Source organism: Pelodiscus sinensis, chromosome 10 (assembly GCF_049634645.1).
Source record: "Pelodiscus sinensis isolate JC-2024 chromosome 10, ASM4963464v1, whole genome shotgun sequence".
Lineage (NCBI taxonomy): Eukaryota > Metazoa > Chordata > Testudines > Trionychidae > Pelodiscus > Pelodiscus sinensis.
Window position 1 is genome coordinate 1,400,029 of NC_134720.1, and position 25,878 is coordinate 1,425,906.

Consider the following 25,878-nt stretch of genomic DNA (forward strand, 5'->3'; position numbering starts at 1 on the left):
ACCTTTTGTTTTGCTTGTCTCTTCTAGCTCACCACTGACAGTAAAGAACAAAATGAAGTATCTCTAGGAGAAATATCCCGAAACATATTACAAGTGTCAAATTCAGACACGTAACCTGAACTACCTGTGGTTGTTTTACAGAGACCTTCTGAGAATAGGGGTGACTTTGGCTGGACACCAGAAGAAGATTCTGAACAGCGTCCAGTCTATGAGAGTACAGATGAGTCAGTCTCCGACCTCGATGGCATGACGTCTCTCGTTTTGCGGGGTTGGGAAAGGGAGGGGAAGCAAGGAAGGGTCAGAGGTGGGAGGGAAGGAACAGACTGACAAAGCAGTGAAACATGTGGAAAGGTTGAATGATCGTCTGAGAACTGTAGCAGCTGCAGACAAAGAACACACGGGACTCGTTTCTAACCGGCAGCTTCCGTTTCTCGCTAACAGAAGCACACTTACCGATGCCAGGGGAAACCGCGTATTAAATACATATAAATATGTACAAATCATATATTTAAAAGACAATGAAGACAAACCAATGTGTGTTGGGAAAATAATAGACTCCAATCCTACCACCAGTGAGCAGTAGTCAAAACTGATGAAGAAACAAGGGGCCAATGGGGAGGGGAGAAGTGCAAGAATTAAGTTTTCAAACCCAGAGAAACCATCTTCAGCAACGACAGTCCTTTTCTTCTTTGGCTCCCCTCCCTGACCCTCTTTCCCACACCCCGTTCCCTTTCTACTCATGGTCTATATGTGGAAATGTCTTCAAAGGTCTCCACAGCTACCTACTGTGATATTGTTCCGTCAGCTACCAAAAGACTTCACTGACCACTGCATGGGGGATCCAAATCAATCCAGTTAATGTCTTCATATTGAAGAAGAGATGTACCTTCAATAGAAAATCTTGTTTTTCTTTTGCTTGCATTTTTTTGCAAAAAGGAAAAAAAAAACATAATGGAAAAAAGCGTTCCCGTGTGCGCGCATGCGCGTTTCTATGTGTACTTTGTCAACTTACTGTGGATTCACTGCTTCTCCGTTACAGAGAAAACAAACCAACCCCAAGTGCGACGGATGGTAAATTCGTAACCTCCAGCGGAACTGGTGGTGTGGGGGAAAGAGGGACAAGTGTTTGGCTTTGCCTTCTGTCTGGATCAATTGCACCTGGAATGGTTAGTGAGAAATAAGAGAAAAATAAAGCGAACCCAACTCGGTGGTTTGCAAACCTGGAGGAAGAAGCCAAGGAACGCTCCGGTTGGGTATTGTGCTGGTTTCATAGGGGATTATTCTGAGATTTACAGTGTTTGTTATGGGATTATTGATTGAAGAGGCAACAGGAAAAGAAGACTGAGAAAGACACTCTGGAAAATAGACTGGTTAGTCCTCCATCATCTCAGTGATCTGCAGAAGATTGCTATGGAGAACTTTTTTTTTTTCCATCGTGTGGACCTAAGGATTTGGCTATTAAATTACTGACTTAGGTTTCATGGCTTCAGAGGTAGGTCCATTTGTTTTGCGGGCCTCTGTGTCCATCCATCCTTCCCTGCTGAATCTCTTCCCTCGCCTCACCGAGGCACCTTTCCCTGAATGTTTTCCAGTGTTTCATTTGATGTGTTGTTCATCTGTTAGTCTCTTTACTAATTTGCTCTGTCTAGTGACGATTCTAGAAGCATGTCAGCGTTTACCTAAAACGGACGAGTGGGTCGTCCGGCCTCTCTCGGGTGTAGGGGGAAGAGTGAGCCTGTAGTGATGGTTGTACTTAGTTCATTCCGTGTGAGTTCTCATGCTCCAGCACCACATTCTTACAGACATCACAGCTGTCAACAAAGAGCAGTCATGGCTAGGGAATAGATTTCATGGCCTGCTGGTCCAAAACCAGAGCTCTGATCAGTCGGCTGAAGGAACCTGCCTGGCTTCTAACCAGAGTAAGCTGAGTTACTGCAGAGCCTAGCATATGAGTGCCCAAGATTTAGCACCTTAAGAAATTTCAGTGGCTCAGAATCTCGCATCTTTGATTTGGTATCTCACTAGCTCACATCTATCGTTGGGACCGTGCAGAGCTGTAAAGATCTGGGGAGGAAAAAACCGAGAAACTTTTGGAAAAGAACACGGGTTTATTTTTTTTCTATATTTTTTTCCTGCGACCGAGTATGGCAAAATTAACAATTTGGGGAAGCATTAGAAAGAAACTGCTTTATGAAATACTTTCTCTCAGAATAAATAGCAAAAGAAGGCGGAAAGAAGGAAGAACTTTAGCTGTGCTAATATTTTCAAGAATACGTTTGTAACTGTTAAAGTTTTATTGGTTCATAGGATGATTAGGTCTGTCTACAATTACAGCCCTTACTGTATATATGATGATAATGCACCGTTAAAGGGTATAGTAACTCTATCAGCAGCAAGTTTGATAGCTACCCGACTTTACTGTTGGTCCTGAATACTCTACATTATAAAGACATTCATTGTCCAAGCTTTTTCTCTAGAAACATGGGTTTCTCCAATGTCTGCATGATCCGATCCGATTTCTGAGCCCACAGGGTATAACTTCCCCTTATGCTTACAATGGAATTAATGTTTTCTGTTTTCTATTTTTAATATTTTTCCTATTTGCCAACAGGCAGAAAAAAAAACACTTATGTACCTTGGTGTGGAGTTGCAAGTCTCGCCTTAATACTAGGAATATTTGTCATTATTTATTGAACCAAAACTATAGGTTTTCTAGTTAGTTCATAAATATACCAACAGTACTTTTACGTGGTAACTCAATCACACACACGACATTTCTCGTTCTTAGAGGAGCAAAGTTTCGCTTTAATAAGCATGTAACTACTGCAGATATTTCACGTTTTTCCCCAAAATTCTGTTATTCTTTTCTCCCAGAGGAAGAGAAGCAGAAACAAACGTTTTTCTGGAAATTTGACAGCTCTGTTCTCTGCCGCATATCGCATGAAGGCCATGTCTGCACTAGGACGTTATTTCAAAATTACTAAATTCGACTTAAGAACTCCTGATTTAATACATTTGAACTTGTGTGTCCTCACTGTGGGGGGAAGCATCAACTGCGATCTGGGGAGGGTTCCGTCAATTGGACATGCTACCTCAGACTTAGAGCCACAGGAAGTACTCTAGGGAGCTGCAGGAGGACTCCCGGAGGCCCATCAGTTTGAATTAGCAACACCAGACCAACATCATTTTGAACGTACAAGTTGGGAATTAGCATCATTCCTTATGAAAAACAGGAGTGCCAAGTTCGAATTCTGTAGTGTGGACGCACCGCTGACTAATTCGAACTTGAGGGGTGGTTATTTCGGACTAAGGTCCTAGCGTAGACCAGGGCAGACAGCTGCAGCTAAGCTTCAGTCTGGGTGGAAGGCTGGAGGCGAAGTACGGAGAGTTCTGTCACTGGACAAATATTCTAAGCTAAAGACATTCTGCCTGGTGGCCTGCACCTGTCCTCGGTACTCTCTGAGGGTCACCAGATGTCTTCTTGCTCCACGTTACGGTTTCACATAGGCCAACTCCTGTGATCACTGCAGCCCCGAACCCTGGAAAGGTTTTCTGTGGGGGTATCAGGTTGGCTGTCCAGCATCCAGAAACAGTGGGACAAGTTCATTCCTGCTCCCTCCAGCTCACTGGGTGATGGATCCTAGAGACACCTCAGGAGTATGTGCATTGTCATTAGCACACCCGACTCTGTGGTTTGTCTCTTCGTGCCAGAGCTGAATGCACCAGTAGGGGGGGTTACCCCTTTGCTACTCCCGTCCTGTTGCAAAATTGGACTGTGGGTGGTTTCCTGTACCCAAGAACCCCTCTTCCTGGATGGAGGCAGGCCGTGGCCGTTTGGAGTTATGAGGCAGGGGAGCAGGCATCTAGCACTTCCTGAAGAGTTGTAGATTGGGGAGAACGGGATACCGAACGTGCCAGACAAAGGTGAAGGAGCAGTGGGCCTCTCTGCAGATTTCCAGGAGGAAACGGAGCCGGGCACCGGGGTATTTTTCCACCAGCCGTTTTTGTGTTAGAAAAGTGTCACAGTGCTCGAGTGAGCAATAGATACTAACAAATGCAAAAATGATCTTGTTTCAGCTCATCGAGTGTCCCCCCCAGAGAAACAGGCAAAGGAAAAGTCCCCGTGTCTGAGAGCGGAAAGGAGCGTTCCAAGACTTGTCTGGTAGCCAGTCATTAATACCGCTTGGAATACTCCCCCCGAAATCTGTATTCAAGCATGTTGTCACACCAAATACAACACGCATATGAAACATGCATTCTGCATACTAATCCGCCGTGTCGCTACATCGCTCGGCACAATTGGCCGGGGAGCCTTTGGGGTTTTAGGATTTCTCTTTTATTAGAGGAAAATGAAAGCTACAAAGCAGCGTGACAGCCAGGCAGACTACATACAAAAGCCCTCCACTTCTGCCTGCCCTGCTGCTGCTGCTTATTATACAGGGTGGGAATGCTCCCGATAGGCCTTGCTTTGCATAGTCTCTGTGCTTTGTATGCAGTTCAGGGACAGAACTGAGCAGCAACCCTTCTTAATGGGAAATCTATCAGTGGGCCCGATTCGGCCCTGGGATGTCCATGGGCTCTGTACCCATCTGGCTGAGAATAACATTGGTCCCTTGGCTTCCAAAGTGATTTCGTTCTTCTAGGAAGCGACACGAGGCTGTTTAACCTGATTATGTCCCATGACAAATCCCCTTTGTTCCCCTCCCCACCTCTCAGATTGGCCGTCGCTGCAGGCAAGAGCTTTGCTGCGGCACTTGACCACTTAGCAGTGGCTGGGTGATAAAAGCTATAAAACCATAAAGGAACCCAAGGGTCAAGCGCCTCCAAATTGTCTTCTGAGACTCGTAAATTCGCCCACATTAATGGCTTGATTTTCCAAAGTGCCATGCACCCAGAACCTTGCCTCGGGGCCATAGATTCCCAGATGTAGAGTAGTTAGCTGTGTATTTTTCTGAGGGTTCATTAACCACGTCCTCTTGTTTAATTTAATTCTCTTGCCTAGTGGTTAGAGCTCTGGATTGGGTCTCAGGAGACAGGGGCTCTGTCAGTTTCCCGCTCTGTGCCTCAGTGTCCGCATCTGTATAATGGGGATAATGAGACTTGCCTACTTTGTACAGCACTTTGAGGTAGACTGATGAAAAGCGCTAGGTAGGATGATGGTTGATTTAGAGTTTTTACCTTTTCCCCACAGAACGGATTCTGCTCCCCCATCTGTCTCTTCCAACTTGTGTAGATCAGGGAGTAGGCCTGGACAATGCTCCTGGTTTTCACGATAGGTGAAAGTGCAGATGTCAGAGTAGGAAACAAGCGCATCTGGTGACCAGATGCCTTGGTTCTGCCATTGGTGGGCAGTGGGATATTTTGTCTGAGAACAGTGCTATGTTTATATGGCTTTGTATCATAGCAGACAATGGAAGCAGCCATCCAAAGCTCTGGGTGCCTGTTTCCAAGGCTGAGTCAGTCACAGGAAACCCCTGAAGCGCACTGCAACTTTTGCCACAATGCTGATCAGACCGACTTCCAGAACGACATAGCCTGATACCCTGCCAGTAATTAACCCCATCCAGCTCTCCTCCGTCCTTTCCCACAAGCCTGACAAGAAAGACGAGCAAGTCCAACGCAGGAAGCATGTCCCAGTTGGGGGGCTGTCTCAGAGGCCACCTTCCTCTCTTCCACATGGAGGGAGCTACTACTTGACCTCACCCGTTGACGTCAGCTGTTGTGTAGGAGCATCATGAAACAGGCAACTAGCTTCCAAACTACTTAGGCCTCTAAAGAGCCAAACCAACAACCTAAACTCCACCCAAAGGCCCCCGTTGCATGTGTGAGGTGCTGCCCACCTAAAGCTCCACTTAATAAGAGGTATCAGGCTATGTTGGTTTGTGACTGTGCAGATGTTACGGGGAACTCCGGGATGCCTCTTCATGTCAGCGCATAAGTATTTTCAACTTCTTGGCTTGGGACGTCTACGTAAGCATCTCCCTCTTGGCTAGTCGGTTGCAAGTCATCTCTAAAACTTGGTGGCCTGTGGGGGTAAAGTTACACCAGCAGCCAGGGACAAAAGATCCTTCTAAAGGCTCGCCATCCCCTCACTGCTCCCCCAGAACCTGTTTCTCTAGGTTTCCTTGGGCAGGCTTTGGTCCCTCGTCACGGTGAGAGAGAAGCTCCAGAGAAGGAGTCTTCCTAAACCTAACCAGTGTCGGTGCATTCCATGGCAAATGACTCAAAATGTTGCACCTGGGGATATTTAAAAGCTGCCTTCTCCGCACGAATGGTTGGGGGATTTTTGGTAAAACAAGTGGGGCTGGTTGAAATGTTCCCTTCCAAACATTAGTGCAGATGGAAATTGTCATGAAAAAGTGTAGTGGGATAGAAATGTCCTGATTTCCCAATAGAAAACTGGAACCCCCTCCCCAAAGTCGGGCTTTGGTTTCTGGTTTGAGGCCAGAGTATTTCCACAGGACTCCTCCCCCTCCACCCCAGTATTGTATAGCAAGAAATAATGAGCATTTCCATCCAGTTCTAAAGATGAATAAATGTAATAGCCCTGTCTTGTGGAACGCTTTCCTTAAACGCCGCAGTCTTAGTCTCTCCCTCCTTCCCCCCCCCCGCACACACACACTCTCTCTCACACATGCACACACAGTGTCTCTCTCACACATGCACACTCACACGCGCACACTCTCACACGCACTCACACGCTCTCTCTCTCTCCTCCCACACTCACGCACACACACTCACACACATGCACACTCTCACATGCACACATTCTCACATGCACACTCACATGCACACATTCTCACATACACACTCTCACATGCACACATTCTCACATGCACACTCTCACACACGCACACCCACTCGCGCGCTCTCTCTCACACATTCACACACACTCTCTCACACACACATGCTCGCACACACACAGACACTCTATCTCTCTTCAGTGTGACTCAAAGGCTTTATTCCTTTCCTTGGTTTTGCTCTGCAAGATTTCTGCTCTCCTCGCTTGCCCCCACCACAGACTCCTCAGGTTACATTCTCCAGACTGACAGCAGAGCGTTGTCTGCGCAGGGCCCGCATCCCTGGACGTCGCTGCGTCTAATGAGCTGCCAGGTGCACTGTAAGGCCTGCCTGTTGAGTCAAGGCGTTGCACGACGTTTCCCTTCGCTTTGTATGGAAGAAGCGGCGATCGTATGGAAAGAGGGTGAAAGGGCAGGTTTGCTGTGGGCCTTCAAGAGAAAAGCTTGGGATGTTGTTATTGGTGTTCCAGACATAAAGTGCCTAGGTGAACAGCAATAGCTCCATTTCTGGCTAGATAAGTGAAATCATAAATACATTCCTCCCATCCCTCTGCATTACTATGAAGCTGTCTCTCCAAGTGAAGTGTGACCTGCCCTCCTTCTGTCTCTTGTCTGGTTTTCGAACAGCAGGCCCCGTATGAGTCATTAGTTAGAAATCAGAGGTGAAAGGACACTTGCGGATGCGAGGAACAATGTCTCAGAGGGGCCTTTGGAAAGACACGATTTCCCAGCTCCGCAAGAAGCACTATGGGGTGACTTTACGTTCTGTCTGGAAGCATCATCTTCAAAAGTCATGACCTCCAAGATCATCTCATACACCGTGCGGACCGCCCTGGCTGGATTGATTGCTTTGGCCTTACATCTCTGGAAGGCTTTGGCCAGCTGGAAGAGTGACCTCCAGGTTTTCAGGCCTCCATTGTGAATGTTTGTTTCCCGTTGCCAGGAGTATGTCGCTATGGAAAAGCAGCATGGCCTCCCCCGGCAACAGAGGGCCCAGGTGTCTGGAAGCAGGACAGCTCTGTTCCTGCCCATGTGTTTGTCCTGTTTTCAGGTAGGTGGATCCTGCCCTGCACGAGGGTTGCCACTTTGTGTTGGACGCAGTCCTGGAGGTGTCATCTCCTGACATAAATCGTGAGCAATTGAGCTTTAATTTCTTGGAGACTCCAGGACTGTCCTGGAGGGCTGGCAACCCTCCCCTATGCTCAGCTCGTCCATCTCTTTTGTCCAAGAAGTTATGGAGTCATGAGAAGCTGTGGCGCAACTCTGAGCCCTTTACAGGGAGCGCATTGGGAGCCAAGGCCTACAGTCCAGGAGCCTATGGGAGAGCCAGCAGGGCATGGCAGTCCATCCATGTGTAGGTTAGAACCAAAGTGTCCCGATTTTTGTTGGATCTTGTCTCTGCTCTCTTCAGGCTCCTGCTTGTGTGCTTTGTTTAGCCACCGGGACTTTCTGGGAGTCCTGTTGGCAGATATTGCCGTTCGAGAGAGATCACCTCTCCCGCTTTGCGCCACGTTCTGGGCTGCAGCCAGAGACCCTTTGTCGGAGGGAGCCACAATCGGGTTTATGATCTTTTCTTGTTTCGGTTCTGACGCCCCTGCCAACAGCAACAGGGAGAGGACGATCTGGAGCCAGATGTGTCTCTACCGAGCTCAAACGAATTGTAACTTGTCTGTCACCAGACTCACTGCAAATCTGCCCACCTGGCTCTTCGGTCCATCTTCGTCTCTCTTTGCCCAGATGTGACGTGTGATTATGGCTATTGCCCGTCCCAGACAGTGTCTGTTAAAGCGACAGGTGCCTCCAGGAACATTGAGGGATGTGCTTTTTGACAGTTTAACAATAGACGTCTTTTCAGGTCTGTCTCGTGAGGCCTGGCGGCTTTGCGAGAAGGCGGCATGGTATTGTAAGAGGGCACTGCCGTGCCACCATTTTCACTCAAGCGCACAAGACTTTGGTGGTTCTGGGGCTGGTAACTGGATTTAGATAGCCAATCAGGAGAGAGAGAGAGTTTGTTTTCGCCTACCCCATCTAGGCCTGTCCTATAAATTTCCCTTCCTACTTGGGACATATGACATCCCTAATTCTGAGTCTTGGCGTCTGATAGCAGCATTCTTTATTCCTTTCCCTCTCGGTTCTCCATGGCCGCCAAGTCCGTCCACTTCACAGGCTGGCATTTCTCTGGCAACGAGTCGATCTTTCTCGCTCCCTGTTTATTTCGTATGTCTATCTACTGATCAATCTATTTGTCTCTCTTGCCTCACTCTTTATTTTCCTTGACTGAATCTATCTTGTTCTCTCGCACTCTCAAATCATGTCCTTTTACTCTGTGAAATGCTTTTCAATTGTCAGTTTCATTTCTGCATTTCTATGGCAACTGCAAAAATCCCAGCCTAGTCATCGTCCTTTGTGTGTGTGTGTGTGTGTGTGTGTGTGTGTGTGTGTGTGCGCAAGTAGTGGATTTGCTGGGAGACTGCTGACAAGCTGTACTTCAAGTAATTTATCTGGTAAAGCAAGCAGCTGCGAGGTGGGGGGAGGAGGCAGAGCGGAGGGAGGCATTCAGTGATTAAACCTGGGGTTCCCGAGCTGATAGCTTTGGGATTGGGGTGGGGGTGGGGCATCAAACTTGCCACGAGTGGCTTGGCGAGGTGTCAAAATCTCCCTTACAGCTGTGGACAGATGGTGCGCTGTTTGTTAAATGGCTGTTTACAATTCCGCTGAGCAGTATAAAACCCCCCGCTGCCGCTCCAGAAGCAATTGGAGGTGTGGAAGGCTCCGGCGGCTGTGACAGAGACAAGAGCGGGGGGGGTGGGAAGGGGAGCCGATGTGTGTTGAGGAACGTACAGCACCGTCTTCCTTGTGGAGACTGTGTCCTCCAAAACTAGCAGCCTCTGGCATGGAAGATGCGCTTGCATCATGGAGATCTTTGACACAAGACACGATGTCCCTCTACAGAACATGCTGCAGGCCATGTGCTTGATGCAAAAACCACTGGGTGGCATTCTCCAGCCTGTGCCGCGATGCTCAGACTAGAGCATTGTGTGGGTCTCTCCTGGTCTTGAAGTACGACTGTATTTTATAAGCGCCCAACAAAGTCCAACTCTGATGTTTCCTTTTCCTCTGGAATCCACCGCTCCCTTTATATAACGCCGTCTGTAGACAGCCCAGGCGGGGGAGCACGAGGCTGCTTCCCGATCGCAGTAATTAAAACGGGTTGCAGTGTAGCTGGAAGCCAAGGGAAAGTCAATCGCCCGCATATTAGAGACAATCACAGCATTAGAAATAGGGAGAGGAGGACAGATTAATAGCATTATTATGTGGCTTTTTATAAATAAAGGAAATATATTTTGCACTGCTAATGACCTTCAAATTAACAGCTCTTTGAAAGCACTTATGTATATTTAATTGTAAATGTTGCTGAAAGTCAAAGCGGGGATTGCAGTGAAAGCAGCAGGAAGCCGGTTTTTAAATAAGAGCAAACTCGGATCATTATTTCTGAGCCTGTCAGCTTTGGGGAGTTTTAATGTATTCATCCCCCTCCCCCCCAAGAAAATCCTTGGTGTTGTTTTGGTGCTTTGAAGGTCTGCACGCTCGCTCTCTGCGGATGACTTGAGACCTGTGTTATACTTACTCACTTTCCTTTGTGGCTTTGTACTCATTGAGAGAGTGATCATGTTAATTCACGTGCCACTTGAGGAGCACAAAGGATTGGGGGGACCTCACCGTTTGGGGTCACCGTTTAGTAGCTGGTGATTATTGGTGCAATGTTGTGAGAGGTTTATTCTGCCCCAACCCCAACAGCGGTGCTTTTCACCCTGTGATCACAGAGCACCCAGCAAGAGAGGGTACGTATCATTATCCTCTTCTACTGTCAAAGCAGCTGAGGAAAAGAGGGGTGCAGTAAGACGCCTAAGGCCACCCCACCAGTCCGTGACAGCTGTCAGGTCGCCGGACTCCAATGCAGTGCCCTGTCTCCTTGGCCACAGAACCTTCCCTGTGAAGACTAATGGTAGAGAGACCCAGAATAGCATAAAAATAAATGATAGAGTCCTTATTTTCTGAGAACACGTGGAATGGCTTCTCCCTAACTCCCATTAGCATCAGTGTGAGCAGTGTTAGGCCACAAACACTTTGGAAAATCCCACCCAAGATAGCTAATAAGAACATAACAGCAGCCATATTGGGTCAGAGCAAAGGCCCATCTAGCCCCGTGTCCTGTATGCTGACAGTAGTCAATGCCAGGTGCCCCCAGAGGGAGTTAGCAGAAACAGAATCATCAAGTGATCCCTCCCCTGTCACCCATTGCTAGCTTCTGACAAACAGAGGCTGGGGACACCATTCCTACCCATCCTGGCTAATAAGTATTGATGAACCTAACCCCCATGAATTTATCTAGCTCTTTTTTGATCCCTGGTGAAGTCCTGGTCTTCATAACATCCTCTGGCAAGGAGTTCCACAGGTTGACTATGTGCAGTGTGAAGAAAAACTTCCTTTGGCTTGTTTTAAACATGCTACCTATGCTATAGGTGGAAATAGTTTATCCGTTATTGGAATTCTTTTTGTATATGTGGTGTTACAAAAGCTGCCCGGACCCCACGGCTGCATAGTGCATACAAATAGACTTTCCAAGAGATCTCCGGACAATCTGGGGCATGATGCTTTGGAAGGGAATCTGGTGTCTCCGACTGACTGGGATGTTGCAGGAGTACGCCAGCTGTTAGAGGCAAGGAATCCAGAGCGGAATCAACACTCAAGTTTTGTAGTGAATTACCCTGTTCATTGTTGCTGATTTACAACTAGGATAGACACATTTGCCTTTCTCAAGAGTCTGGCTTACATCTCTTGCCTCTGATCTGGAAAAGCTGCCAGTTCAGTTGAATCACGCAATATGTTCATTTAGGAGTCATTATTTTTAAACATTGAATTTAACTTTTAAAAAATGCTATTGTTTTCCAACTTGAGCAATGGATTGCCCCAGTCCCACAATAGATTTTTAAACACTGCCAAACAAATTTGATCTCCCTGCGTGTCCTCCTCCTTACCTCCCCCCCTTTCATTTCTCTGCAGTTGGGTCCTACGGATTAATTTGTAACTTAAAAACTTGCAGTTCTGATCAGAGTTTTAGAGCTGCCTCTCGCACTTAAACCAGGTGTTTTGTGTTTGTGCCTTCAGAGTTTTGATGGCGTAAGGTGATCCACAGAAGGTTATTCAATTTACATGTCATAATCTGATTTGCTGGCTCTTCTATCAGAGCTTGCTAAGATGGATGATGATCTAATTATAACTTGGGAGCTTTCCAAGTTGTTTTTCAAGAAGTTCAAGGAGACCCTCTTGTGAAACACAAAATAAGATTCCCTGAGACTTTGAGAGAGAGAGAGAGAGAGAGAGAGAGAGAGAGAGAAATTAGCATTTAAAATGTCCATAGAGATGTTGGGGAGCAGACACCGATACCCCCATATTTAAATGCTTGTTGCATGCACAAAGTAACAACATGAGCTAGTGGAGTAGAGTCAGTGATGTCCTGAGCGCTAAGGCCAGGGCTGCCACTGCCCTTCTCCGTGACCTTTGGCAACTCTCTTTACCTTTCCGTGTCCTGTTTCCCGTCCCACTCATTGTGCCACCCATTTAGACTATAAGTATGAGACCCCTGCAGCAGGCGGATGTGTGACTGGAAGGTAGCTCATTATGGCTGTGTCTAGACTGCATCCCTTTTTCGTAAAACAGATGCAAATTAGACAGATTGCAATTGCAAATGAAGCAGGGATATAAATCTCCCCCACTTCATTAGCATAAAAATGCCTGCCACTTTTTTCCGGTTCGGAGCTTTGCCGGAAAAAAGCGCCAGTCTAGACGCGGATCTTTCAGAAAATAAAGCCTTTTCCGAAAGATCCCTTCTCCCTTATTTTAAGAGGAATAAGGGATCTTTCGGAAAAGGCTTTATTTTCCGAAAGATCCACGTCTAGACTGGCACTTTTTTCCGGCAAAGCTCCGAGCCGGTAAAAAGCGGCAGCCATTTTTATGCTAATGAAGCGGGGGAGATTTAAATCCCCGCTTCATTTGCAATTGCGATCTGTCTAATTTGCATCCCTTTTACAAAAAAGGGATGCAGTCTGGACACAGCCTATGTTCCGAGCCCAGTGGAGCCTCTAAGCACTACTGAAATCTGAGTACTCTCACCATAATGGCAGGTTCTCTGCCAAAATGGGAATGAAGGTTATTCTGGTAACACATTTGTCGTGGAATTATGCTAACCAATCTGAAAATAACTTGAGAGGCTTGAAATCTGATCTGGTTTTTAACGTTACATCTTATTTTACCTTCCTCTCTTCATATGCGTTTGGACCCGGTGTAATGCACATGGGCACATGTCTGCCTGGATGTTTCTCTGCTGATCTAAGGAAAAATACTCCAATGCTTTGTTGCCAGAGGAGGTTGGGAAGACCAGGACTTCAACAGGTGTCAATAAAGAACTAAATACATTCATGGAGGATAGATCCATCGATGGCTATTAGCCAGGATGGGTAGAGATGGCGTCCCTAGCCTCTGTTTGTCAGAAGCTGGCAATGGGCGACACTTGATGATTCCCTGTTTTGTTCTGCTGTCTCATGGGCACCTGGTATTGGACACTGGGCTAGATGGACCTTTGGTCTGACCCACCATGACTGTTTGTTTTTCTTACGTTGTGCACAGTGTCACTTCATAGCTGCAGAGCCATGATTGCATGGGGTATTTTGTCCAGTTGGAGTATTGTGTCCAGTTCTGGGCACCACATTTCAGGAAAGATGTGGAGAAATTGGAGAAGATCCAGAGAAGAGCAGCAAAAAAGATTAAAGGTCTAGAAAATATGATTTGTGAGGGAAGACTGAAATAATTGGGGTTGTTTAGTCTGGAGAAGAGAAGACTGAGAGGGGGACATGATAGCAGTTTTCAAGTATCTAAAAGGATGTTACAAAGAGGAGGGGGGAACATTGTTCTCCTTGGCCTTTGAGGACAGGATAAGAATCAATGGGCTTAAACTGCAGCAAGGGAGGTTGAGGTTGGACATCAGGAAAAACTTCCTGCTTGTCAGGGTGGTGAAAGACTGGAATAAATTACCTAGAGGGGTTGTGGAATCTCCATCACTGGAGATATTTAAGAGCAGGTTAGACAGACACCTGCCAGGGATGGTCTAGTCGGTGCTTGGTCCTGCCGTGAGGGCAGGAGACTGGACTCAGTGACCTCTCAAGGTCCCTTCCAGTTCTAGCATTCTACGAATCTATGATTTTATCAGCCTGACCTAGGCTGGGAGTGAAATCCAGCCGGCAGTGTAGTTCCTTGGCTCATTGATGGAACAGCTTAGAAGTGATCAGCATTGAATGACTTAGGAAATTGAGATCCAGCTCCTTACACGTGATGGTTAAAAGCCCGTAGCAGAATAGCATGCTCAAAGGAATCCCATCTCCACTGGCATTAACCCCATCAGAGGTATTACATTCGTTAGGTCTCCTCCTTTGTTACTAGCCCATTTTCTTTGTTTGCCTCCTCTTCTTCTCTTTGATTGGATGCCTTCTTCGCATTCTTCCTTCCGTCTGATGTCTCTGTATTGCCCACAAACTTTGTTTTTTTTGGTGGGGGATTTTCATCTGTGGAGTTACTTCGCTAAAAACAATCCAGTTACACCAAGGAGGAATTTCTCCCTCCATCTTAATAATTATTCTCAAGGGTCTCATTAGGCAATTGAACCCTTGTTTTGAAGGGGGGGAGAGAGGGCATGGAAATGATGGTTAACATCAGTGCAATTATCAATGCTAATTAGTACTGAGTGGGACTGACAGTATGAAATACAGACCATGCCAAGCGTCTATGTGCAGAGCAAGATGCCTGGGGAGTTTCCTATCAGAAAAGCAGACTGGAGCTCTCTGGAGCCTATCACAGACATGTGGGCTTGCAATCTGTACAAGTCAGTTCTTTCCCCACTCGCCGATTTGCTAACACGTTTTCCCAGGGCGCCTGGGTCCCTCATCTAATCAGTTTTGGAATGAGCCCACCCAGCACACTTGGGAGTTCGGAATCACTCACTCCAGATTTCCCCTCTTGCGGCCCGGAGATCGCATTAGTTTGAAGCGTCAGGGGAGCCCAGTCAAAGAGTTGATCATTACAGATTTTTTCCACAGTCGCTTCTTGGTTCGGTTGGATTTTATTCGGCACACAGATCATTGGTCTCTTATTGGATTTCTGCATATCCCTTGTTTTTTGTTGGCAAGTAGGGAAACCCAAGTGGGACAAAATGGATTACAACACTGATGGACTGGACTGCCCGGAGCAGTGGGGCGGGGTGGGGGGCTTCTTCCACATTATGCCCTCCCACACAAGGAAGACTTTTCCACCCAAGCCCTCCGAGGCCATTGATGTCAAAAGGGTAGTGGGAGGAACCACATTGAAGGTTGAAACTGCACAGTTCCTCAGCCCAAACGTTGGGTACGGTGGCTTCGGTCACTTGAGGAGGCCATCTTTCCGAGGAGGCAGAGAAGAGGGCATGTGGCCATCTGTTGTCCATGAAACCCATCTCCTTGCGAGGCTGCCTTTCCTCAGCTCTGCAGCGGAGACCCCGTGTGACTTTGGGCCAGTCACGCGTCCTGCCTCCAGCCCAGTGTCCCTCGCCTCAGGACAGGGAACGGAGTGCTCTCCCGTCACACAGGGGTGTGGCAGGACTAAATTGTTTTGTGTTTACAAAGCACTTGGAGATCATCCGGGGCAAGGCCCTCTGGCAAGGCCGAGTGTTGATTCTAGTGATGCTCAGAACTAAGGTGATGGAATCTCCATTCCTAGAGGTGTTTAAGTCTCAGCTTGACCAAGCCCTGGCTGGGATGATTGAGTTGGGGTTGGTCCTGCTTTGGGCAGGGGGCTGGACTTGATGCCTCCTGAGGTCTCTGCCTGCCCTGGGGCTCTATGATTCTGTGTACATGGGGCTGGGGCAGGATTTTCACAGGCTGTGTGAGCATGCTACAGAGCCAGGAACTGTCTGGAAGGGACCCACCTTTGCAGAGGGTTAAATGGGGTTTGCCTAGTTCAGAGACCCATTATTTGAGAGGCGGGTATATTAGCTGGCTATACTCTTGGAGCAGTCTGGATCAGCCGAAGGAGTGTGTCCGGGAGATACCCAGGAAGAGCTGCTGAGCAACTTACTGGAAATGAACACTTCTCTCTAAGTGTCCAGCACCACTGCAGGTTGGGCCCTGCTGGAGCTAAGTCGGGGGAAACGGCAGACTGGATCTTTACACGCTTTTGTCCCTGGGCCCCACCAGCCTTCCTTGCCCCTCATTAACTCCTTCCACTCTGGACTGACTTCCTGGGCTGTCTTTCTCTTTAATATCTATGGAAATGAACAAACGTTCTGTCTCTCACACCTGGCAGGGGAGCGGTGTTAACACAGAGGAAGCATGTTGTTACTCTTAACTACTGGATGGCCTCCCTTCAGGGAATCAAAGCACCATTTGCGTTAATTGTGGCTGTCAAATTATCCTCCCTGTTAAGTGTGAAACTGCACTTCATTGACAATTTGGGTTCCCCGGGGAGATGGCATTGTAAGGGCTGATCCCCAGGGAGAGCTCGGGAGAACCATTAAAGAAACAGTGATTGCTTTGCCCTCCTTCTCCCCTCTGCTCTCATCGCTGACTGAGGATCCAATTTTATGTTCTTCCCTGATTTACACCCCTCCTAGCTTCCGAGCTGCCTGTGCTTCCTATTCGTTCCTCCACTGGAATCCTTGCTGGAATAATATTCGTGTTTTCTTTGCGCTGGTTACTTCCTGGATCGAATGCATTTCATGCAGCCGTGAAGTGTACCGAGATTGATCATTTATAATTCTGCAGAGCAACCCAATTTTTATGGCCCTTCAAAGTGAGACTGCAGCATGGTCCCAAAATTCTGAATGGTATCCTGTATATCGGTATATACAGCCAATGGCAATAGGAATGTTGTGTGCAGAGGTGCTGTAGCCGCACGGGTCCCAGAGAGATGAGGTGGGCAAGGTAGCATCTTTTTTCTGACCGATTTGTGTTGGTGGGAAGGACAAGGTTCCCAAACAAACTGCAGAAGCTTGTCTCCTCCGCCAAGAGGAGTTGGGCCAGGGAAAGATCTGACCTCACCCACCTTGTCTCTATCGATCTCTATAACGCTTTGCCTTGCGTAGTGCTTCTACTTCCGCACGAATACATCCTCATGACGGCTATTTATATTACAGTAGTGCTTCTAGGCAGAGATCACAGCCGTGGTGTTAGGCTTTACGCTGGTGCTGATACCACACTCCTCAACATAACTTCTCAGTGCCTTCTAGTCGTTCTTTACCTGGCATGCGTAACATCTGTCCCACGTGCTTTATTTTCTCTCTCGTTAGGCAAGGCACTGTCCATCCAGGGGACCCTCTTGGCCTTGGAGCACCTGCAGTGTGAACAAGCAAGGCAGGTGAAGGTCACGTACAGACAGGGGATGATCCTCCAGGAACCTAAATACCTTTGAAGATCAGGACTGAAATAATTTGCCAAAGGCCACACAAGGAGTGTGTATGGCAGGGCTGGGAATAAAAGACCGCTCTCTAGTACCTGACACCACAAGAGCACCTTTCCTCGCCTTGAAGAGTGGTTTGTCTTGTTTAAATTTCATCTGGCCAAAGCTAGAGCTCAAATACAACATTGTCACTACCCTGATTTCAAGGCAACCGCGTGGATTTACCCCAGAAGAATTTCTGACTCAGGAGACCTGTTAAGTGACACATTCAAGACCATCGGGTATGGGCATACGACACCTTTTGCAAAACATAACTGGGATGCAGAGTTCTACAGCAATTTAGACTTTCTACTACTGTTAATACGAACGTGAGTTCTGAGACCTAACGTGATCTGAGAGCGGTATTGAAAATGGACCCTGGTGCGTTAGAAATACACACACATATATTTTCTTCCATATAAATTATCCTTTGAGATAATCTCAGTTTCTCTCTCCCTGCTCTCTTTTTCTCACCTCTGCTTCCTCCCCTTTTTTTCTGTTGAACTCCAGATTACTAAATAAAAGTTTCATTACAACCTAGGTGGGCTAAAATGATTTTTATTCAGTACAATGATGAATTTTAATAGGAGTAAAATGTCAGACACAGCTGGAATTATTTTTAAAAGCATCAGTAAGTCAGGACAGTAGCACAGAAGTCCTAGTATAATTATGTTGGCAGTCCCCAGTTATCGGTAGCCAAACAACGCTACTCAGCGGTCAATTGCTTTGTTATTTAATGTGGCGGCTTTATATTTCCAAGGTGCAATTGGATATTAAAAGCTTCTTTGCCCCCCTGAAGTGGCTAAATAATGGGATTTTGCTTTCATGCTGCACTTCTTGGTTACAGTATGAGTAGGAGGTGTTCAACGCTGCTCTCAATTTTGCTGGAATCCTCCTAGGGCTTTTTCATGAAAATGCCGTTGTTCACCCGAAAAGAGGCAGTCTCTGGTGAGCACTAAAGTCTCATTTAGCTTCCCACTCGCCTCAGTGTTGTACATGGGGCCCATTGCAAGTGGCAGGGGATGGGGAGGGGAGGAGTTGAGGAGTGGCGTCCATTTTGGGATTGTCTCGCTCTGTACCTGGAATCCATGCTACATTGGCCCAGCAAGCTAGGTTCTTATCCCAGGCCTGGGCTCAGATTCCAGTCATTGTGGGAATCCTATTCCACTTCCTCTCCTCCCAGGCCTGGACATATTGATTCCGGGTGGCCCCAGAAATCCCCCTGCTTTGGAACTATGCCCGTTCTAGGTAGTCACAACTGTCCATTGCAGAGACTTTTCCTTCTAGAGATGATATCCATAGATCAGTTAAAATGAGCGTGGAAATGTTATAGAATCATAGAATCACCGAACACTAGCACTGGCAGGGACCTCGAGAGGGCATTGAGTCCAGTCCCCTGCCCTTACAACAGGACCATCTAGATTGGGGCTACTCAACATGCGGCCTACGGGGCGGTTTGAGGTTGGGTTGATGCGGGGCTCAACATACGGCCCCACGGGTGGGAGCCAAAACCAAAAAGCAGTCAATATAATGGTCCTCTGTTGCTATGCATTTTAGTACTTAAATTCCTGACTATCATTGCTCATTCAAAGTGCTATCATATGGGTGCAAATCAGGTAAATATTGCATTTTATTTATATCAGCAGAACTGACTTAAATGGGGCCTGTGTTTTGCTTTAATCTTTGTATTCATGCCTGCCAGCATGAAAGAAACTATTTGCATATATTTGCATACATATTTGCATGTTTATACAACCATACTTAAGTTGCAGCCCATGGTATGTGCTGTGAGTATCACTGTGGCCCTCAGGGCTTGCAAAGTTGAGTAGCCCTGGTCTAGATCATCCCTAATAGATGTCTATCCAACCTGCTCTTAAATATCTCCGGAGATGGAGATTCCACAACCTCCCTAGGCAATTTATTCCGGTGTTTAACCACCCTGACAGGAAGTTTTATCTAATGTCCCACCTAAATCTCCCTCTTCCTTGCAACAGCCTTTTAGATACTTGAAAACTGCTCTCTTGTCCCCTCTCAAGTCGTCTTTTTTCCAAACTAAACAAACCGAATTCTTCAGTCTCCCCTCCTAGCTCATCTTCTCTAGACCTTTCATCATTTTTCTTGCTTTCCTTTGGACCCTCTCCAATTTCTCCACATCTTTCCAGAAATGTGGTGCCCAGAACTGGACACAACACTCCAGTGGAGGCCTAATGAGTGCAGAGTAGAGCAGAAGAATGACTTCTCGTGTCTTGCTCACCACGCTCCTGTTCATGCAGCCCAAAATCATGTTTGCTTTTTTTGCAAGTGTCACACTATGTCATCTATGGCCATGCCAAGCAAGTCCATGATGAGATCTCTCCACATGATCACCACAATTCCACTCACTGCCCATGGTGCTCTCTCTGCCCCCGTATCTCTTGTCTCCTCAGCAGAGCCGACACCTCCGAGACGGCCTAGGAAAGGCTGGTGGAGCTGAGCAGTCAGATAGCAGGTTTTTGCCTCATTCAGCTCTGCAGTTCTGGATAAGGATAACCGGGCTGGCCAACTGATGCTTCCAAAGACACGTAAGGGAGCCAAGTCACAGTGGCTTTCAATGGGAACCAAATGCAGGGCCTTTGAAACTCCCAGGATATGTGTTTGTTTTCAGCATTCAGAAGTGTCCAGTGTCTGAGAAGCGAGCCCCATGTGATGAACGGCAGACCGATTGAGAAATGAAGTTACCCTGCCCCACTGGCCATCTCGCTTGACCTCTGTCCATGGAAGGATCTCGCCAGGTCTTAGTCTTTCATTCCACAGTGGTGTGCAACTTCCTCCATATTTACCAAGTAACCTGCCCCAGATTGTTCTTTCTCCTCTCAAGTACGTAATTCACCTCCCACGTAGCCCACACCTACGGAGAGCACGGGATGAGAGAGGGACTCTTTTGTGGGCTTTCTATTTGCACCATGCTGGTTAGGCATGTGGTGATCATGCCTCTCTTTACTGACCGGCTGCTGAGCGGGTAAGAGCCTGCTGCCACTAGCTAGCACAGTTGCTCCTCTCGCTCAAATGAAACTCACCAACCACGTGAGATGGAAGTCTTGGTTCGGTCCCCCCTGGTGACCGACAGCAGGGAGTTCTTACTTCCTAGCAGACGCCTGACTAGGATTGGCAGGCTCTCAACAGCACAAGTATCTTCTACTCGGTGTCAGCGCTATGCTGTGCCGCACTCAACTATGGGCAAGACAGAGGCCTGGCCTTCGTTGTGTAATAGTGACTGTTTTACCTCAAGGCAACTACTTGGCCCAAGATACCCTGAGAAGAAAACACAGTGGGCAACAGGGACTGTAGCTTTATTACGGGTAAATGGCCAGGTAAACAGACCTGTGCCCGCTCTGGGGGTTGACCGTGGTGATTTTACCTCGTGGTAAAATGAGTGTCTGACCTTCCTTCACCACGTTTTACCTCAGGCTAGCTCCTGGCTGTTAGTTATCCTGAGGTTAAACGCACACCTTTCTGTGGCTGTGAAGTCAAGGCCAGAGCGAGCAATCCCCAATGGCAGTGGATGTGTGTCTTGTTTCTGTATTGTTTGGTGGGTGCCGGTGGCCGTGTTCCTCTAGCCCAGTGGTCACCAACCTGTCAATCGCTATTGACTGGGAGATCCTGCAGCCTCTGTCGGTGGACCACGATCCTCAGGGAGGCTGCTTCTGCCTTCCCCCACCCTGCCCCGGAAGCAGTTGGCTGCCCTCTCTGCCGACTCTGGGAGGTGGGGGTAGAGAGACAGCGCCATGTTGCCCCTGCTCCAGCGCTGTCCAAGCTGCTTCCACTGGCCAGTTCCCAGCCAATGGGGAAGCACTTGTGGGTATGGGCAGCAGGGCAGTATATGGAGACTCCCCTCTGGAGGCCACACACAAAGGCCTCCTGTGCGCAGCCAGCCAGCCTTTCTAGGAGCAGCGTGAGGCTAGGTGAGGGCAGTTTGCCTGAGCCCCACTGCGCTGCCACCTGGGTTAAGCGCCTCCTGGCCGCACCCTGCGTCCCACCCCATGTGCCTGCACCCAGACCCCTCAGAGAGCCCACTCTCCTCAACCCAGTCTGCACCCAGTGCTGTGCCCCAACCTGGAGCTCCCTCCTGCACCCAAACACCCTCCCCGAGCCTAAATGCCTCTCCCTCCTGCACCCCAACATTGCCCCAGAGTCCCTTCCTGCACCCAAACACTTCCCAGGGCCTGCACCCCTCCCCCTCCTGTACCTCAACACTGCTCCAGCCTGGAGCCCCCTCCTGTACCCAAACACCCTGCCAGGGCCTCCCAACTGCACGTGCTGACGGTCTTTCTTATTTAGAGCTGGCAACCTCAGTAGGAGCCTGAAAAGGAGTAAAGGAGCAGGGAGAAGGAGACTGGTTCTCATGCCAGAACACACACGGACTGAGCCATGCAGCGTGCAAGCAAGGCGGCGGGAAGAGAGGCAGCGTTTGGGCAGGGGTTATTACCCGTGCAGCATTAAGCAAACCCTGGTTTATTAAAGTTATGGCTCATGCTGGCACGAGAGCGATAGAGGTGTCAATTCTCCTGTTACTAACTCTGCTGCCTGGGGCTCAGATTTCAGCAAACACAGCCAAGAGCTGAAGCTAATCTCAAGCACAGATGGGAAGGCCAGGGGTAATTACCCCAGCCTAGCATAAAACTGGAGGGGAAGAGGAGGAGAATTCAAGCAAAGCTGTATTGCTTCTATGGAAAGAATGGAAAGTCTCTAAAGAATTGTAACAGAATCTGTCCTGCTGCAAGAGTTCCTAGTGATGTAACAATGAATTTTCTTAGCGTAACATAACCCATTTTCCTAGCAGCATAACATAACACATTTTCCTAGTGATGTAACATAACAAATTTTCCTAGCGGCACAACAGGATGAATTTTCCTAATGATGTAATATAATTTCCTAGTGGTGTAACATAACGCATTTTCCTAGCGGCGTAACAAAGAATTTTCCTAGTGATGTAACAATGCATTTTCCTAGCGATGTAACATAATTTTCTAGCGGTGTAACCTCACTCATTTTCCTAGCGGCGTAACAAAGAATTTTCCTAGTGATGTAACAATGCATTTTCCTAGTGATGTAACATAATTTTCTAGCGGTGTAACCTCACTCATTTTCCTAGCGGCGTAACAAAGAATTTTCCTTGTAATGTAACATAACCCATTTTCCTAGCAGTGTAACATAACGAATTTTCCTAGCGGCGTAACAAAGAATTTTCCCAGTGATGTAACATAACGCATTTTCCTAGTGATGTAACATAATTTCCTAGTGGTGTAACCTCACTCATTTTCCTAGCGGCGTAACAAAGAATTTTCCTAGCGATGTAACATAACACATTTTCCTAGCGGCGTAAAATAACAAATTTAAAGTTGTCACTGGCACTTGGTGATGCGGTGGGGAACGAACGTAAAGGGGGGTTTCCTTTTAACCTTTTCATTTTTGCTTTAGTGGCATGATCATCTAGGACCAATTTGGGAGGGTATGTCTTGGTAACTAATTGACCATTATCAGTGGGAAATAGGTCAATGGAGGGATGATAGGAGTTACTATAGAGAACTTTCTGGGTGTCTGGCTGATGAGTCTTGCCCACATGCTCAGGGTTTAACTGATTGCCATATTTGGGGTCGGGAAGGAATTTTCCTCCAGGGTAGATTGGCAGAGGCCCTGGAGGTTTTTCGCCTTCCTCTGTAGCATGGGGCACAGATCACAGCTGGAGGATTCTCTGCATCTTGGGGTCTTCAAAGTATTTGAAGGCTTCAATATCTGAGATCTAGGTGAGAGGATTATTCTAGGGGGCGGTGGGTGAGATTCTGTGTCCTGCACTGTGCACGGGATCAGACTAGATGATCATAATGGTCCCTTCTGACCTTAAAGTCTATGAGTCTCTGGGGTGGGGGGTTCTGTAGGGGTCCGGCATGGGCCTCTTTTCATTAACGACTCAGCTGACGGTGTGGTGAGTGGAGTGGAGAGGATGCTTGTAAAATTTTGAGCTCATACCCAACGGCGAAGGGTTGCATTTGCTTTTGATAAACTGGTTTGAAATGAATGAGGTGAAATTTAGTCAGGATAGTTAACAACTGGAGCAGGAGGTTGTGGAATCTTTCTCCAGAGCAGGTTAATAGTCCGGGATGGCAGAGATATACTTAGCATGGGGGTGGGGGGGGGGGGACGGACGGGATTAGATAACTTTTCCAGTTCCTTCCAACCCGCCATCGAAGTCCTTGACATTCCAGCCCCCACACTATGTAGGCATTCTATTATCTGACCCCATGATTGACTCATAAGAACATAAGAACGGCCGTACTGGGTCAGACCAAAGGTCCATCTAGCCCAGTATCCTGTCTACCGACAGTGGCCAGCACCAGGTGCCCCAGAGAGGATGGACCGAAGACAATGATCAAGCGATTTGTCTCCTGCCATCCCTCTCCAGCCTCTGACAAACAGAGGCCAAGGACACCATTTTATCCCCTGGCTAATAGCCTTTTATGGACCTAACCTCCATGAATTTATCCAGCTTCTCTTTAAACTCTATTATAGTCCTAGCCTTCACAGCCTCCTCTGGCAAGGAGTTCCACAGGTTGACAACACGCTGTGTGAAGAAGAACTTTCTTGTATTAGTTTTAAACCTGCTACCCATTAATTTCATTTGGTGTCCTCTAGTTCTTCTATTTAGGGAACTAATAAATAACTTTTCTTTATCGGCCCTCTCCACACCACTCATGATTTTATAGACCTCTATCATATCCCCCCTCAGTCTCTTCTTTTCTAAACTGAAAAGTCCCAGTCGCTTTAACCTCTCCTCATATGGGACTCGGGCCTTCGCTCCACCTGTGAAGCCGCCTCGGTCACCTACTTGTCCATTTTTCCCACTGGCATCTCCACACTTTCTCTGGGTCACCCTTACACACAAGAAAAAACTCCCTGCCGTTTTATCCAAGCTCTCCCTTAAAATTTCCTTGTGCTGTGGTGCCTATAGAAAACTGCTGCTGGACAATGGCTAGGTAACTGGTGAGCTGCAAGTCCTGTGACTTCTGCTTCTGCCTATTCCACTTGTGGATGACTTACAACAGGCCAGGTCTTACTGTCGGCCCATCCTGCCTGCTTGTTTGTCTCAGCCCCCTATTCTGTCTTGCCCGTTGAGCTATCACAGCCTTTGGGACCAGGCCTTTTTCTTTGACCCTAAGCAGGATCAGTGCTTCCCTAGAACTTGTTCAAACATGGGAGGTTCTATGTGAAAAATGTATTGATTGTGCAAAAAATAAGGGGGGAGGGTGGAACAACTTTTTATGTTTTCCGTTTTTGATGAAACCACAGAAATATCAATGCCCTGTGTCACCACCAGGGTGCTTAATGCCCCTATTCTCCCTTGTGGGCTAGAACACATTTCCCATGATGCCTCATTGTTAGGAGGCTTCCCTGAATCGCTGTGCAGACCAGCCAGCGTGAAGACTGTGGTGCATCTTGGGAGATGTAGTCCAGCCAGGAAGCACAGTCCATTGGGTAGAGCAGGGCTTGCATGCACCCAAATTCCAACACCAATACGGGACCAAAGTGGCTCAGCTGCCACCATTTAATCTTAGCCAGATGTGACACGTTTGGATTCCATTCAACTAACGGAAATATTTGATCCAGATCCACTCACCCTGAAAGGCATTATTTTATGCTGTTTTTACGTAAAAGCAAATTGAACACGTTCCACCAAAATCAACATTTTTCCTACCAACGACTTTGATTCTTGCGTAAGTCGCATTTTTCATTGAAATTTCCTATCAGCAGAAGATGCCCGACTAGCTGTTTTGATGCCCATTGAGAGATGATGTCAGAAATAGTCAGGGAATTCTAAGTCCTCATGCAACCTGGCTTTCCCAGGATAGTTCATCCTAAGGAGTCAACGCACATTGTCACTGCATGCTGCTACATGTGATGGGAAAGCCTGCAGCCGCAGAAGTCTTCTGTATATTATTGTAGGGCCTACAAAATTGTATCTTCCAGTGACAATACTCAGTTTAGGTAGGACATGCCATCTCTTTGCTGTGCTTGGCTGCTCCCTGCTCTGTTGCCGAAGCACAAGTGGGATGACCGGTTGGTTGTAGTACAATAGATTCATTTTTGCTTTACTTTGTTTTCCCCCTTTTCTCTTTTAGGGGGAGTACATCAGTAATTCATCTCCCACGGAAACGGAGACAGAGCAGCACCGCTCACCACCGCTCTGCCCTCCTCCGTTTCCTCTAGCAGAGCAGCCCGCATGACCACAAGAGGAATGCTGCCCTCTCCATAGCAACGTCAGGCGCTCGGGCCGAAGACCCGCTCTGTCCTGATGAGCGGAGGCAAAGGGAGCCCTCACCTCAGCAGCATGCACTGTGCCGGCCGGCAGACACCCTGTCCTGTACATAGTCAATGAGATGTCTGTACGAGATTTTTGCCCCGTTGTAATTTTTTTTCCCAATTCGTTGATTGTGTTGAAATTGTCAGTTTGTAACGGTAACTTTCAGAGAATATTGTACTAAAGAGAAAATTGCACTCAATAAAAATGATGAAATAAGCCTGA

At 47.6% G+C, this 25,878-nt stretch overlaps 1 protein-coding gene across 11 annotated transcripts in view; it reads left to right on the plus strand.

The window, feature by feature from the left end:
• EPHB1 (EPH receptor B1) overlaps positions 1 to 25,878 on the plus strand; it is a 321,566-nt gene extending 295,688 nt beyond the window's left edge. For 7 of the 11 annotated variants that reach the window (XM_075937229.1, XM_075937227.1, XM_075937234.1 and 4 more), the window contains 2 exons: positions 142 to 1,492; positions 25,475 to 25,878. In XM_075937229.1, coding sequence (XP_075793344.1) covers positions 142 to 250 — 109 coding nt within the window. In that variant the 3' untranslated portion in view covers positions 251 to 1,492; positions 25,475 to 25,878. Of the gene's footprint in view, positions 1 to 27; positions 1,493 to 4,077; positions 4,163 to 17,172; positions 18,291 to 25,474 lie in introns of those variants that run through there. The other 4 variants (XM_075937225.1, XM_075937226.1, XM_075937228.1 and 1 more) reach the window with 4 other exon arrangements.